Genomic DNA, 16,006 nt, shown 5'->3' with positions numbered 1-16,006 from the left:
AGACAGGGTTTCACTATGTTGTTTATGGCTTTGCTAAATTGCTGAGGCTGGTCTTGAACATGAAATCCTTCTGCTTCAGCCTCTAGAATTGCTGGGATTACAGGTGTGCACCAACATGCCTAGTTTTAGCAAATTCCTAAAAATAATTAAACCTGAATCTTATCAAGCCTCTACATTTAACTGTGCATTTAAACTGCTGTGTTAAATTTCACCATATGGAAGTAACAAACTCCAAAACCTAGGAAAGGACAAATTATTGATTCCTTCAACAAATGGTTAGAAAAACAATTTTAAAGAGATAGGGAAGTTCATTGATAGAAGATGTATTAACCAATTTGCATAGCTTTTCTTTTGCTCTTGAGTCAAAGAAACTGAAAATAATTGTGTGATCATTGGGCAAACTTGAAAACTATGTATCTGATGGTATTATGGTTTGGATATGAGATGTCCCCCTAAAGTTCATGTGTGAGACAATGCAAGAATGTTCTGAGGTGAATTGATGAAATGATTGGACATGAGAGATGTAACCTAATCAGCCCATCCTAATTTGGGACTGACTGGATATAACTATAGGTAGGTGGGGTGTGACTTAGAGAAGATGGGTCACAGGGAGCATGTCTTAGAAGAATGCATCTGCCTTTCAACTTCTTCCCTCCTGCCTGACCCCTCATGAACTGAGTGACTTTCCTCCCATTGGCCCTTCCACCATGATTGCTGCCTCCCCTTGGTCCCAGAGCAGTAGAATTGCCCACCTTTGAACTTGCAATCCTCCTGCCTCTAAAACTGTGAACCCAAATCAACTTCCCCTCTAGGTGGTTCTTGTCCACATCCATGGTAGGGCTGATGCAGAATTCTAAATCAGAATTTCTGAGGTTTAACTATGATCAGGCCTTTGGACCTTATTGGGTGATGTCTACTCTAAAAAGATTAGACCAGTACACCCCCTAGGGCCAGGCAGATGCCAATCTCTGCTGAGTATCTTTAACTCATGGACCTCCTGAGAACTCCACTGGTAGGGTGGGGTAACCAACTCTTGATAGGTCTCACACATTCCACCACCCATAAATATGACCTTTCCCTCAAAAAAATTCTCAGCCCCCTGTGTCTGGACCCTCTTTAGCTGGTCATATAAGCCACCAGATTCAAAGGAAAAGCCAGCTACATTAATGTGAATCCCCCTGGGAATAATCTTCTCTGTGTCTGTTTCAATCCCACTCTCTAGGTACACCCTAGGCCACATGTAGGCACTAACTGGAGAGTATGCAGTTTTACTATGATCTCCCAGGATCCTGCAGCAGCAAGCTACAAAAGGGGCTCTTTAAGATGGCCATGTGCCTCAGCTCTCCACTTGCCTTTTGAGAAACATGGAGCACTTTTCGAATACGAGATAGCTATTCAGCTTCTGGCTTAGCTAAGTTCAGACTGCTCTTCTGTTCTACAGGTTTTCCCATGCCAAATTTGTCTCCTACATTTCTCTCTCTGTGTTACCCCTCCCATCTGTGGTGACTTGGCACTGCTGCCATCTCTGGCTTGGTTCTGTTGTGCTTTTGTCCTCTGTTCAAAGCACCCGAATTTCTGAATCTCTATAATTCTCTTACCAGTATTGAATTTCAGTGAATTCACTGTCACCTACCTCACAAAGAAGCAGTACTTCTGCTGCTTGAATCCTGAGGATAAAACAACTAGAAAGTACACTACCATTCCTCTAATCCAACATCTTTATCTCTCCTTGGTTCTTTATTTTTCAATAGTAACCCTAAAATCTGTTTTTCTAGTTCAATGAAATTTATTTTAGTATATTTATTGGCATAGCCTTAAGTTCACAGATTAACAAGCAGTAACTTTTTATTGCTGTCATATCTTCTTATCCAGGATCCTAGTATTTCTTGAATTTTGGTTTCTTTTGTTTCCTATGGTATTATTTATATATTTATTTGTTGCCACATTTCTTATAAAGTTTATTTCTGAATTTTCTCTTTTGTTGATGGTATACTTCCACTCTATCTTCCGAGTATTATTTGTACAAATGAAGGCTAAAGTACTATACATATATTCATTTTATGCCCACTCATTCTTTAATTATGTTCGTAGTAGTTTTTAAATTATTAATCTTGGATTTGCAGTGTATATAACATTTGTAGGTGATTCTTTTCTTTCTAATACCATTCATTTTTTTCTCTCCAATGATATTGATATTTTTATTCAGGAAAAAATATCATTTAAAGATACACATTTTAAACTAGTGCTTTCTCCTTTATTTAGCCCTATTCAAATTAAATTCAGTGTCCTCTTACCAAGTATTATTAGACTATTCAAAGCTATGCATATTTTGACCTCCTCAGTAAACTTTTAAAAATGTTTAAGGTTATTTTTTTTTTTAATGTTGCTAAAAATAAGATATTACATTGAAGATTTAGATTTAGAAATAATACTTAAAATGTGAAAAACTATTTCATTGCTTTTTTCCCTTAGGATCAAATGGCTATTGCATGTGGATCTCGAGCTCATTTGGAAAAAGAATCAATTGCACAGGTGAGAGTTTGCAGTAACTGGCATGGAATAGCAGATCCCCCAACTCCTTTTAACATGTAAATTTAACAAGAAATAGGCTCATATATTTAATCTCTTAAAAATGAGGTTCCCTTCAACCTCATTTAAATTTTCATTAGCACATTTCTGAGTTGATTTTTTTTTAAGTATATAGGAAGGATATAGATTTCATTTTGACTTAGGAGATAAACAATTCTTTTGATTTTCTTTTTTTAAGACAAAGTATCCTCATTCAGTCATAAGTGTTTTTGGACCAGTCAACTTGCCTTTAGTTTTCCTATATCAGCATATTTGATACTTAAGTGAAATACAAGTAGAGCATCCTTAACCTGAAAACCCAAAATCTAAAACCTTGAACACTAGCATGGTACCATAGATGGAAAATTTCACAGATAAAACTTTGTTTCATATACAAAATTATTAAAAATTATACGTAAAATTTGCCTTTAGACTATTATATAATGTATGTATGAAACATAAATTAATTTCATGTTGGGGCTCAAGCCCATCCCCGAAAATATCTCACAATATAAGTGCAAATATTCTAAAATCTGGAAAAAAACATGAAACAACTGGTCCTAAACTTTTTGAATAAGGGATACTCAAACTATTTTGAGATTCTTTGAAAGTTTAAATATTTTCTTATTTTAACTTGGTTTCTGTTAGAAAAGCACTTTGCCTTAAAATTTATCAAATTCCTGACTCTCCTTTTTAAAAAGATTTATCATTGAAGATGTTAAATTCTTTATTTTATAGATTATGCTAGAAAAGATAGAGCAACTTGAAGAGGGAAATATCTTATTAAGGAATTAATCTATGCAAAATTTTTGTTTGTTTTTTAGAGTTGATTTTTGTTGTTGGTGTGGAGTAGGGTGGGGGGGTGGTGCTAGGGATTGAACCCAGGGCCTTGCACGTTACCACTGAGCTATATTCCAGACCAGAATTATTCTATAAAAATTTTTAATTCTTAATCATTTTTTTCATGTTTGTAGGTTTCATGTTTCAAACCCAATGATTGTTCATTATATTTTCAGTGGTTAATCTAGTATAATGGTCTGGTAGATTCGATAATAAAGCTGTATTAATCAATGCATGACAAAAATTATCTGGAGAAAATTTTCTTAATGCATATAGGCCAGGACAGTCACACTGAATCAGATTATTGGGTTGGGACTAGGTGTCTGCATTTTTAACAGTTTTACAGATCACCTTTATGCACCTCGGACTTGGAGAACCATTGGTATTAAAAGTTGACTCTTTTCAATGATATTCAAATAAGATATGAAGGAATTTTAATATTTTTTAAAATCTTAATCAAACATCTTAAGGATTATGCATAAGTATAGAAACCTAGACTCTGCTTTTTTGGAAATAAATATTTTAACACCCTCAGCATCTACTCTAGTATTCTGTATACCTTATAAATTCTCACTGGTGTTTGAAAAAGTTTAATCATTTAAACTTAGAGAATATAACACTCCTAGAAATTTAAAACTAAAAGAGGATTTATAGCTAAACTTTGTTTACTGATGCACAGAGGATAGAGAAAGGAGAAAGTTTTCCAAGATGTTCAACACATTATTTGTAGCCACAAAATACAGAAACTATAAAGCATTAAGTTCCCACAATAGAAAGCACAGTTGTATCTCTTACATGAAATATATAGGCAATAAATGCTGATGATAATGGAAATGATAACATGGCATGTTACTAAAGTATTAGTTTGTATGAAAAAAAGAATATAAATACAGTATAATTATAAAAATAAAAATTTGTTTTTTCAAACAATTAATGAAAATAGACTTAATTTAATGGTTTTGTGATAATTTTTTTTTCTTTTTTAAAAAATTATATTAATGGGAGGGGAAAAGGGATACCTTGCTTAGTGAAGGAAAACATGCTGGAGACATAGGAAGCAAGAGACAAATTATTGTTGGTGGAAGTAGAAAGGAATTGTTATTTTGGTACTGTTTTTAATTATGTAAATTCTTTTTACTTAAAACTTCCAGTAGTTGAAAACAGTTTGAATTTTTCCAAGAAATAGTATTTAGATGAGACTGTGCTGTGGTATAAATCTTCTTGAATCTGTCCCAGGATCTAGGTATTCATAATTTATCTTCCCTCCATCCATTCATTTCTCCATCTTTAAAGCATAATGATCAATTTAGTGGTTTTGGTCCCAAAAAAATTGGTTACTGCTCTATAGAAAGAAAGGATAACCTGGCCCATTCACTAGAGAGCAGCAGTTGTCCACTGAAGGTGCTATTTATAACTGCTGCCCAGTAGGCTTCTGTCCAAGTCCAGATTATTCTCATAGAATTATTTATCCTTGATCAGAGAAGGTCGTCCACCTCCGAGAAACAAGATGTGCATCACAATATGTCTGCTTTTAAATAAACAAAACAAAAAGTTATTAACATCCAAACAAAGGCAGATATAAGGATTTTTATTTGTTAATGAATAAATTTACCCAAATCACATTTAAAATGATTTGGGAAGAAGAGTTTGTAGCTATTATTTTTCTACCTTTAATTTTTATTTTTATTTTGATTTCTATTTGTTCCTTTCCTAAGCATAAATGCTCTTTTGGAGGTTTAATCAGTCAACCAGTGTTTATTGGAAGTATTTTATATGGAATGCACTGAGCAAGCTGTTGTGAGGTTCCCAAAACATTTTAAGATGAGGTTTCTGCCCTATCTACTTAGAGAGGTAAGACATATTTACATCGAAACATAATGATTCTAGGTGATAAAAAGTGCTAGATAATTTTCTTAAGTTTGCTTTACATACCTTATAGATAAGTATTTTATTCTCCCTTCCTTTCCTGAAGGTAATTGTAGTCAGGAGAGTAAGGTAAGCCCTCAAGCTTTCTTCCTCTATAAAACCATTATTGACTTTGTGTGCCAAACACTTGGCTGACAGCTTTAACATAATCTTAATAATAACTTTGTGAGGTATACATCATCAGCCCATTTTAGGAAACTGAGAGTTGAAATAACTGCTCAAGGTCACCCTGCTAATCAGTAGTAGAGCCAGAATTCAAACAGGTATGCCCAGTGTGTTACCTTTTCTACTATGTCATATTACTACTCTTTTTGATGATAATAGAAAAAGCCATGAGAATGAAGAGTAATACCGAAGATTATAATTATGAAAAGCAAAAAAGAGAAAGCAACTCGATTTTATAAGATAGTGTTTCCCATAGACCCTTAATAATTTGTTTATGCACATAGTAATATATCACTCCTTAGGTCCATTACCTTAACTATAGAACACTTTAAGAAATTGTCTTTTTTTTTATCTAAATGAGTCTTAAATACAGTTATAATTCATAATCTTAATTTTTAAGATTTTCAGTGTTGAATGAGTAAAGGAATATTATTTCCTGTTACTACCAATAGTAATCCCTGATAACAATAATGAATCCTTAGATGGATTAAAAACTACTTAAGGTTATATCCAGAGTATTAAAGAATTCAGACTGCATTAAAGAATACAGTCTGATTAGGCATCTGGCATACCTAATTAGAGAGACAGGATTTTTGTTTCAAACTCCTTTGTAGTTTGTAACCTCTGTGATAACTCTGCTGTACTACTTCTGTCAGTATTCTCATTTGCTAGGTATCAAACCAAAGGTTCAAATCTTAGTGTTTTGTTTTTCCATTACATTCTAGGGCCTGCTTTGAAACCAAAATGTGTATGGGACAAAGAGGCATAAAATATGTAGGTAGATGAGATGTTCTCCTTACTTGTAACAGCTCCAAACCTGTTTCTCCTGGTAGGTAGAAACACTGGCCTCCCACAGGTTCTGTGATTTATCTCATCTGACTCTGTCTCCAGGGAATCTGTGACTGTTCCTTTAATATACTTTGTTGGTGAAGCTGATGGAACAATGATGTCCATATGTAAGACCTGCCCCGTCAATGAAATATTAAAATGCAGTTGTGTGCAGCCAGATGTTTGCTACTTTATAGATGAATGGAAAAGTCATTTCTATTTTGTCTTTGTTTTCAGCGTTCTTACTTCCGCACTCTTCTCATGTATGGGTTCCACTTTCTGGTATGGTTCCTTTGTGTCAAAGGAATCAGGGACACACAGTGTGGGTTCAAATTACTAACTCGGGAAGCGGCTTCACGGACGTTCTCATCTCTACACATTGAACGATGGTAGGTTTTTAACTAGAATGTATCTGGTAGATCTTATTACCCAACAATTATTCCAGATAAGAAAAGCAAGTCCTGTATTTTCATAATGAACATCCAGATTTAAACAAAATGTGCGTTTACATTTATAAACTTAATCTGTGCCTTTATACCTTTACTCAAACCCAACATATGCTTTAGTTATATGTTCACCTTAATTTTATACAGTATCAACTGAGAAGCCTAAAAACATCTTGTTTTTTAAGCTTTCTTTTCTTTATTCCTTTGAATTAAACACACACACACACACACACACACACACAGAAATACGGAGCAAAATAAAGTCTCCATTTCCACTTCTTCCCCTCCTTTTACAGGAGCTAATGTCTTTCTCCTAGGCCAGTCCTTCACCTTCTGCATCCTTTTCCACCTTCTCCAAAACCTAATCCTGTTCATTTCCTTTTCTCTTTTGTGTATTCAGCCTTTTCCTCTCAATCACATCTTTCCCAAAGCCCCTTACTCATGCCCTTCTAGCTCCGTACCACTACCACCCTACTCTTCTTCCATAGCCAGCTTTTTCTTGAAAAACTGGTCTGTAGTTCACTGTCTCTATTTTCTCATTTCCTTCTCACTCTAATAATAACACACTTTAATATGGATTTTTTTCTTATCCCTCTTACCTCAGTGACATTAAATCCAGTGTTCATGTTAAATGTTTTCGTACCTAACCCATTAATGGCATTTGATACTTCTGCTCCCTCTTTTGAAGTACACTATTCCCTCCAGATAGATCTACCCCAGACCTCGCTCAGCTCTCAACCCATATTCAGTAAGTGGCACTATTATACAGAAGCTAGAAACCTTAGTGTCAGTCCTGACTTTCCCCCAGCCCCTGCATATATCCCACCAACATGACCAAAGCATGTTGGTTTTACCTTTTGGGTTTTACCTTTTATGTCCCTCTCTTTCTCTCCATCTTCACCACCACCATCCAGGACACCATCGTTTCCCAGACGACTAGGTCGCAGCCAAACGGGCCTTTTCAGAACTTAAAAGGTGATCATGCATCTCTTTTGTTTAAAATCTTCCAATGGCTTCCCATGGCTGTGGAGGTGCTGCAGTCTGACCCCACCTGTGTCTCCATGCACACATGCCTTCTTTCTCAACTTGTCCTCCACATCCTCCGCAGGCAGCCTGCCCTCACTCTCCACACTAGCTCAGATTTCCCAATAATATATTATTGCTACACCATGAACTCTGTTCCTGTCACCCATTACATCTATAGTTCTTTCTTAATGCTTCTTTTTCTCTGTTAAAGCATGAGCTCCACAACACCAAAAATCCCATTTTATCTTGCTTACTAGTTTATTCCACCATTGAAAGAGTGTCTAGTACATAATAGGTGCCCAGTAAATATTGTTTGAAAAATTAGTGATTTTGTCATGAGTTCTGGTGGGTATCTTTATAATTATTCCAGTATATGTCCATTTTTATAGTCTCTACCCGTTTTCTATGTTTCCAAAGACATATGTCATATAATCCCCCCAAAAGTATTTTTATTTATTTATTTATTTGTTTGTTTATTTTTGTACTGGGGATCAAACTTGGGAGCACTTTACCACTGAGTTACATCCCCAGTCCTTTTTTTAATTTTTGAGATAGTATTTCACTGAGTTGCCTAGGATCTCACTAAGTTCCTGAGGCAGACCTTAAACTTGCAATCCTACTGCCAGTCTTGTAATCCCCAAATAATTATTTTAAAGAAATTAGTTTTAGAATTAAAATTATTTAGACATGTTTTAAAATCTTTTTCCTAGATTAAAAAATTTTAAGTAATATAAATTTGATCTTCAAATTCAATGTTTTTTATTATATTGAAAGTATAAATTAAACTGATAGTTGATGGGACTCCATAATCTGAAAGTCTAACTTAAGAAGCAATTCTGGAGTAATGTCCTCCATCTGCACTAGACAGCTGCCAAGTGCAGAATTAGGGTCAAAGAACTTGGTTCCTTGTAGTTGAAAGAAAGGATTTAGAAATGAAGGACCCTGTTTTTCACTGTTGAGGGTCTTTTAGTTTTCTTGAAATATAAAAGATTAGAGTTGATTACCTAAAAATCATGAAGTTTCCTGTCAGGATTATTCTAGGCGGCATTATCTAATAGAAATACATGAGATACAGATGCAAGCAATATATTAAAATATATTAAAAGTATAGTCCTGTAGCCACATTAAAAGTAAAAAGAAACATATGAAGTAAGTTTTAATAATATATTTTAACATGATATATCCAAAATATTGTCATTTCAGCATGCAATCATTGTGAAAAAAAAATGTTGAGGTATCTTTTATTCCCTTATGTACTGTATCTTCAAACTTATAGCAATCTCAGATCAGACCAGCCACATTTCAGGTACTCTGTAGTTTCGTATAACTACTGGACACTCTACTGGACAGCAAGTTTCTGGGGTTTTGTTTTTGTTTTTTGTAAGTTGAAAAACCAGTATTGGATTTTTTTCCTTTTGAAAGTTATGTTTATGTGCATGCCTTCTTAATTATTTGTTTTGGATTTCATTAACATTGTATTGACCCCACTGAAAATTTTAGACTCACATTTTTCTTTATGGTCTAGCTATGTTTATTTTGCATCTGTAAAGGAGAACCACCAAAATATTTTATCAACTTACTTAGCAGCATACTCTTCCCCAAAGTTAGTAGTTTGTCAGTGCTTGTTATTTAAACACCTCTACATTTAAACGTTCTGCATATGGATATCCAGTTTTCCCAGCACTGCTTATGGAAAGAGGCATGTTCATGAACATGAAAAAAACATTCTTCATCAATCATTGCTTTGACAGTCTCTTCTCTTTGTTTTCTCTATCATCTCTTATAGTAGAACATCTTTGCTGATCCTGTAATTTCATCTTTTCCCTTTTATATTTTAGTTCTTTTGAGGAGATTCTAACAATTTTATTATCCAGCTCTCCTTTTGAATAACTGTTTCTGCTTTAATTTTTTTTTTACAGTACTAGGGATTGAACCCAGAGTCTTGTGTTGCATCCCCAGCCCTAAAACATCTATTCTTGTTTTATGACTACAGTATCTTCTCTAGCTTACTGAATGTCTTATTTAAAACTTCAATGTTTTGTTTGCTGCATTGTTCTCTTGCCTTCACTTTTTTTTTCATTTCCTCATTTATCATTAAAATCTTTCCTCTAATGCCTTTATTATGATAGTAAAACTTTCATAGGTATCTGTGCACATATGCAGAGCCCCTAATTCACTGATAGATTTCACTACAAGTTAAACTAGTAGAGCCACATGAAAGTCCCACCTGTTACTATCCTTTGGACTGGGCCCTTTTCCCTAAAGTGGGATCCTTCAGTCTCCTGCCTAGGAGCCATGAATCAGGCTGTCAGTATTCATAGAACCAAGTAGGGGAAAGAATGAATGGGGAGAGAGAGAGTCCTGTTGCAACTGTGCCTATATCCCCTCCCCCAGACATATTTAAGGCCTCTGATCCCTGAGCCTAGGGAGAGGGAGGGTTCTGGTACGCATTAGCCTGCTTCTAGACGTCTCCACTGCTATTATCCATTTCCCTAGTTACCACATAACCTGTCCAGCTGTTTTACAACTTCCAAACTTTTTTACTATCATGTGTGTTTCTTCCATTCTTCTTGCTTTAACTTAGTGACATTTCAGGATCTGCAGTGTTTAACAGGGTCTCAGTATACTCTTACTTCTTTAAGATGTATCTGTTAGTGAGGTAACAGGTATACCAGAAGCCAAGTAACAAAAAGAAACATGGTAGTTCTGCCAAATCCACATTTGCAAAAACAAATTAAGATGTCTTTGATGGAGAATAATCTTACATTGCTTCTGGTAGTACAAGGCTCTGTCCAGAAGTGCATGGTATTTTAGTTAAAATTTGGGTCACATGTAACATAGTAATGTGAACTGTAATTTTTGGTTTTGTTTTTTGTCATGAATATATTCACTTTATTCACATTCTAAATTGTTTAAAGAGGGAAAAGATAGGTTTTAAAAAACATTTCAGTCTAGGATTTTGTTTTTTTTTTTTTTTTTTAAATACAACATGATTTCAACTCATCAATGCTTATTTCCCCATCTACTTTTCATTCTTCATTTTTTGTGTTGTTTTGTATCTTTAATATACTACCATTAGAAAAATATTTAATAATGTTATTCAGATTATTGAATATCATTAGAACTGAGTCCACTAGCTTTAGAAAGTTAAGGTTTAAGCACCAGACTTAATATTGAAACTATTTCCTTCTTTCATAAGTACCATAATTTTGGTAACAGGTTAACAAAAGTTTTACATAGTCCTTTTAAAGACACAATCCACTTTTTATCATCTTAATTAAATATTTTATTTGTATAAGAAAAACTCTTTTAAAAGGTAGTTTTCATATTGAGTTAGCCACACACTTGGAGCCCACATGGCCATTTTCACTTCTGATTGTTTCTGAGTTGTGATAGAGGTACAGCATTTTTTTATTTCACTGTTAAGTAATGACATTAAATCTCTTGTTTGCTTTGAAGCTTCTGAAACACTCAGTGTTCAATTTTTGACCTTCTGTGAATCTGATCTGTTTTACAATGTAAGCTTTATATCTGCCTTGTAAGCTTCTTCAGAACCTGCCAAGGTAGAGATTAAATTACTCATCTTTGTCGATATATTTTCTATTTCAGGGCATTTGATGTAGAACTTCTCTACATAGCACAGTTCTTTAAAATTCCAATAGCAGAAATTGCTGTCAACTGGACTGAAATTGAAGGTGAGTTTATTGTTTATTTGCAGCTGCTGAGCTTTGTCAGATGAAAGGAGACATCAAATAGTACAACTGACCAGCTGTACAAGTTCAGCTGGTTTTAAGGTTCTCCCCTCTTCTCAAATCAGGGACTTCTCAGCTGTCAGAGAGGCAGTTCCATGAGAGTGTTGCTCGCTCATCCCCTCCTTCAGGCTTGTTCCTTCTGTATGTTTTCAGTATCTTCTTGTGGTCTTCAGCAAGGTTCTTACCCTGGTGAAGAAAGTTTAATAAAACCTCCAGTAGGGCTGGGATTGTGGCTCAGAGGGAGAGTACTAACTTCGCATGCATGAGGCACTGGGTTCCATCCTCAGCACCACATAAAAATAAAATAAAGATATTGTGTCCACCTATAACTAAAAATATTTAAAAACAAACAAACAAAAAAAAAAACCCTCCAGTAGACAAGGTCATAGTAATGTGACATTAGAAGTAAGGCTGAGGGTTGGGATTGTGGCTCAGCGGTAGAGCGCTCGCCTAGCACAGGGGGGGACCCGAGTTCTATTCTCAGCACCACATAAAAATAAAGGCATTGTGTTGTGTCCATCTACAAAAAAGATTCATATGCATTCATTCATTCATTCATTCTCTCTCTCTCTCTCTCTCTTTCTCTCCTTAAAAAAAAAAAAAGCTAATAGTCTATATATATATATATATATATATATATATATATATTCTTTTGAAATAAACTTTTATCATAAGCATCACCATTTTTTAGTTTTACATTATTTTCTCACTCCATGGATATAGAATACCTACAAACCAAATAAGAAATAATAATAATAAGTGTTTTACTCCAAGCGTCCACAGTCCATCAGAGCCATTTTTAACTATTTGCTATTCCTGTACATATTCCAAAAATGTAAAGAGCTATAAAATCTATAATAATTTGAAATTTATCATAAATTTAACAATTACTATTTTAAAAACCTTGATTTGGTATATAGAATTTAAAATATATTCTAGTTTTCTACCTTGCTTGCCTTAGAATGAACATAAATTATTTCATGGTAGGGGAACAATTACTATTACCAGCTGAAGTCTTTTTTTTTCATATATTTTATTGATGTATTATAAATATATATAATAGTGGCATTCGTTGTTACATATTTATACATGCATACACATAGCAATATAATTTGGTCAGGATCATTCGTTAATAACTCCCTTTTTCCTCCTCATCTCCCTCCTCCTGGTCCCTTTTCTCTACTGGTCTTCCTTCTGTTTTTATGAGCTCCCTACACATTATTTTTTCCCTGACTTCCACATATGAGAGAAAACATAATCCTTGACTTTCTGCATTTGACTTATTTCATTTAACATTATACTCTCCAGTTCAATCCATTTTCCTGAAAATTACATAATTTCATTCTTTTTTATGGCTGAGTGAAACTTTGTATTTTATATATAAATATAAAATGTACCTACTAAAATGTGGTGTAAATGTATACCATGTTTTCTTTGTCCATTCATCTGCTGATGGACACCTAGGCTGGTTCCATAGTTTGTCTATTGGGATTTGTGCTGCTATAAACATGGGTATGCAAATATCATTAAAGTATGATTTAATTCTGTAGGCTAAATACTGATGAGTTACAGTACAGCTGGGCCATATGGTGGTTCCATGCCTAATCTTGAGGAGCCTGTGTACTAATTTTCATAGTAGTTGCACTAATTTATAACCTCACTAACAATGTAAAGTGTTCCGTTTTTCCCACATCCTGTCCATCAGCTGGAGACTTTTTTTTAAAAAAGTCCACCTTTTTCCTGAGCACACATGGTCTTCTCTTTGAGAGTCATTGTTATAGTAAGCCATTATTTTATTGCCATTATTGCTCTGTAACCTCAGTTTAGAACAACAACAACAAAAAAGGTTAAGGACCAGTCATGAGATTATACAAATCATGTAGTTTAGAAGGATTCAAACCTCTTGGTGTCTTGCTGAGTCAAACAAAGTTTACAGAAATTTTACCATCTCCACCATTATTAGCCTAGACTCAGAAGACTGGGAAGCAGGTCAACTCTGCTAACTTCTCTGTGCTGGTCTAGGCTTAATAATAAAGTATAACACCAATATCTACAAAGTCCTTTGGTTAGTGTTTTCTGAAGAAAGCTGTTATATAAATTCAGAGTAGTGAAAAGATTTTCTTGAGGTGTTGCAATAAAAGGTAATTAACAGTAATGAAATCTTAAACCTTCCTCTCAATAGATACTCATTTACCTGAAGGTATAATACAAGTAAGGCTTGTAAGAATCCACTGTGGAAAATGGATCAGACCCGGAATTAGGCTGGTATTCCTGAGTAGCCTGAGACCACGAAGTCTGGACTAAATTATTTGAATCCAGTCACAGGCTGTTATTTTTCACCATTTAGACTGGATGATAGGACTGAGGATGTAGCTCAGTGATAGAGCACTTGCCAAGCAGGTACAAAACCCTGTTTTCAATCCCTAGTTCCAAAAGAAGAAAAAGTTGGGTCATGTATAGAGATAATTATATTCATCCATTATGCTTTATATTCTGTTGTTCTGTATAGAATTATTGTTTTTCATTAACGAGCTTTCAGTGATCAGTTTTTATACTAGGTGTTGCCGGAACCCTTTTCAGACACAGTCCCTCCTTTCCTATTGAAGTTCAAAAAATTTTGGGTCATGATTTAAATAAAGTATTAAAAGCTCACAACAATCATGTAGACTGACTTCTAGGATGCGGTTTTAAACTGACATTATCCCCTAAGTTTAAGCTTATTTATTTTAATTTGTTTAAATTGCAGGTTCTAAATTAGTTCCATTTTGGAGCTGGCTGCAAATGGGCAAGGACCTACTTTTTATACGACTTCGATATTTGACTGGTGCCTGGAGGCTTGAGCAAACTAGGAAAGTGAATTAGATTGTTTGAGATCTTTGATTCTTATGTATCAGTGTCACATTATTTCAATTGAAATTAAATTTTAAATAAAGCTGGGATAGACCTGTTGTAATTGTATGGCTTTGGGTAATTTTAAAGAACTATCATACATTAAAAAAAATTTTATACTTTGGGACAGAAATTTAAAAAAAAAAAAGGTTTGAATCAAAAGTCAGATTTTCTTTTCCTCTAGCATTTTTTTAAATGTAGGCTACTAGTCATTATAATTTTGAGAAATGTAATTTTAAGAAGACAGAAGCAATGATTCTTACTCTGATGTGCCTACATAATTCTCATGAACTTAAATATAAATCACATTCATGTAACAGTTTTCGGTCATTTAAACATGAAGTTAGTATATGAGTCTAAATTTACACAAACTTAAGCATATCAGAGAAGCCCATATTTCAGCCCGTGAAAACTCTAGAGAATTAATTATGTTAAAGGTAAGAAAATAGACTCAATTACCACTTGGGAAAGTAGCCACATCCTAAGACAGTCTTAGTTCTCTTCCTCCCAATTTTATTTACATGTATTGTACTCACTGTCTCACCTTCTACACTCTTCCCTCTCGATTTCATGTGATGTAGAAATTCTGATTGAAAAGATAAAGATTTTAAAATATTAATAAATATATTTACTTAATGCCAGAAGCCTGTGTCATTGAGATATTATAAGGCCTAGTAGCAATTATAAAATAATGAACCTCACAAAAATCAGAATTAGATTATTTCTGACATCCTAGAGAAATAAGATGATAATAGTAATAATAATAATTACTACTATATGCCATAGTTTGGATTCGGAATGTACCCCAAGACCCAAGTATTGAGGGATTGGTCCCCAGCTCTCAGTGCTACTTCGAGGTTGTGGAGCCTTTAGGAGATAGGGCTTAGTGGAAGGCTGATAAGTACCTTGGAAGTTAAGTCATGGCCTTGAAGGGGATATTGTAACCTTGGCCCCTTTTCTCTCTGTTTCTCCCCTTCCCAGTTGCCATGAGGTGAACAATTTGCTCTACCATGCACTCCTGCCATAATGTGCTGTCCTGCCACAGGCCCCAAAGCAACAGGGCAAACTAACCATGGACTGAAACAGCCAAAATGAACCTTTTTTTTCCTTTTAAGTGATTTATTGCGTGCATCTGTTATAGCAGCAGAAAGCTGATTAACATAATACCTAACATTTAAGGAGTGCTGACTGTATGCCAGCCACTGTTCTAAACACTTGGTATATAATGACTCATCTTAACAGAAGAAAAAGGCATAAGCAAGTATTTGCCCAAGGTCATAGTGGAGTCATAGTTCTAACACAAATAGTCTGGATCCAGAACCTACATTTGTTAATGATTATGTTATAACTTCAGTTTCAGAGGATATGAAAATCAGGGATTATATATGTATGAAGTTGCAGAATTGCATTAAACATTTTAATGGTAATTTATAAGTGGGAGAATGACCCCAGTACTTTGAACACCCAATGATAATATCACAGCTACAGTAAACAATAAACTGAAAATAAAAGCCATTTCTCACATAAATTAATATCCCCAGCACAGTGCTTAGCATATATAAACAA

At 34.5% G+C, this 16,006-nt stretch overlaps 1 protein-coding gene across 6 annotated transcripts in view; it reads left to right on the top strand.

The window, feature by feature from the left end:
- The window catches only part of ALG5 (ALG5 dolichyl-phosphate beta-glucosyltransferase), a 41,373-nt gene extending 26,874 nt beyond the window's left edge, over positions 1-14,499 (top strand). For all 6 annotated transcript variants that reach the window (XM_081310288.1, XM_081310287.1, XM_081310291.1 and 3 more), the window contains 4 exons: positions 2,473-2,532; positions 6,565-6,716; positions 11,409-11,494; positions 14,298-14,499. In XM_081310288.1, the coding sequence (XP_081166414.1) occupies positions 2,473-2,532; positions 6,565-6,716; positions 11,409-11,494; positions 14,298-14,413 (414 nt within the window). In that variant the 3' untranslated portion in view covers positions 14,414-14,499. The remainder of the gene's footprint in view (positions 1-2,472; positions 2,533-6,564; positions 6,717-11,408; positions 11,495-14,297) is intronic.
- Positions 14,500-16,006: the final 1,507 nt, after the last annotated feature.

Source organism: Spermophilus citellus (assembly GCF_964194105.1).
Source record: "Spermophilus citellus genome assembly, chromosome: 1".
In the NCBI taxonomy this organism is placed as follows: domain Eukaryota; kingdom Metazoa; phylum Chordata; class Mammalia; order Rodentia; family Sciuridae; genus Spermophilus; species Spermophilus citellus.
The sequence above is the reverse complement of the archived record's forward strand: the minus strand, read 5'-3'. Positions and strand labels throughout refer to the sequence as shown.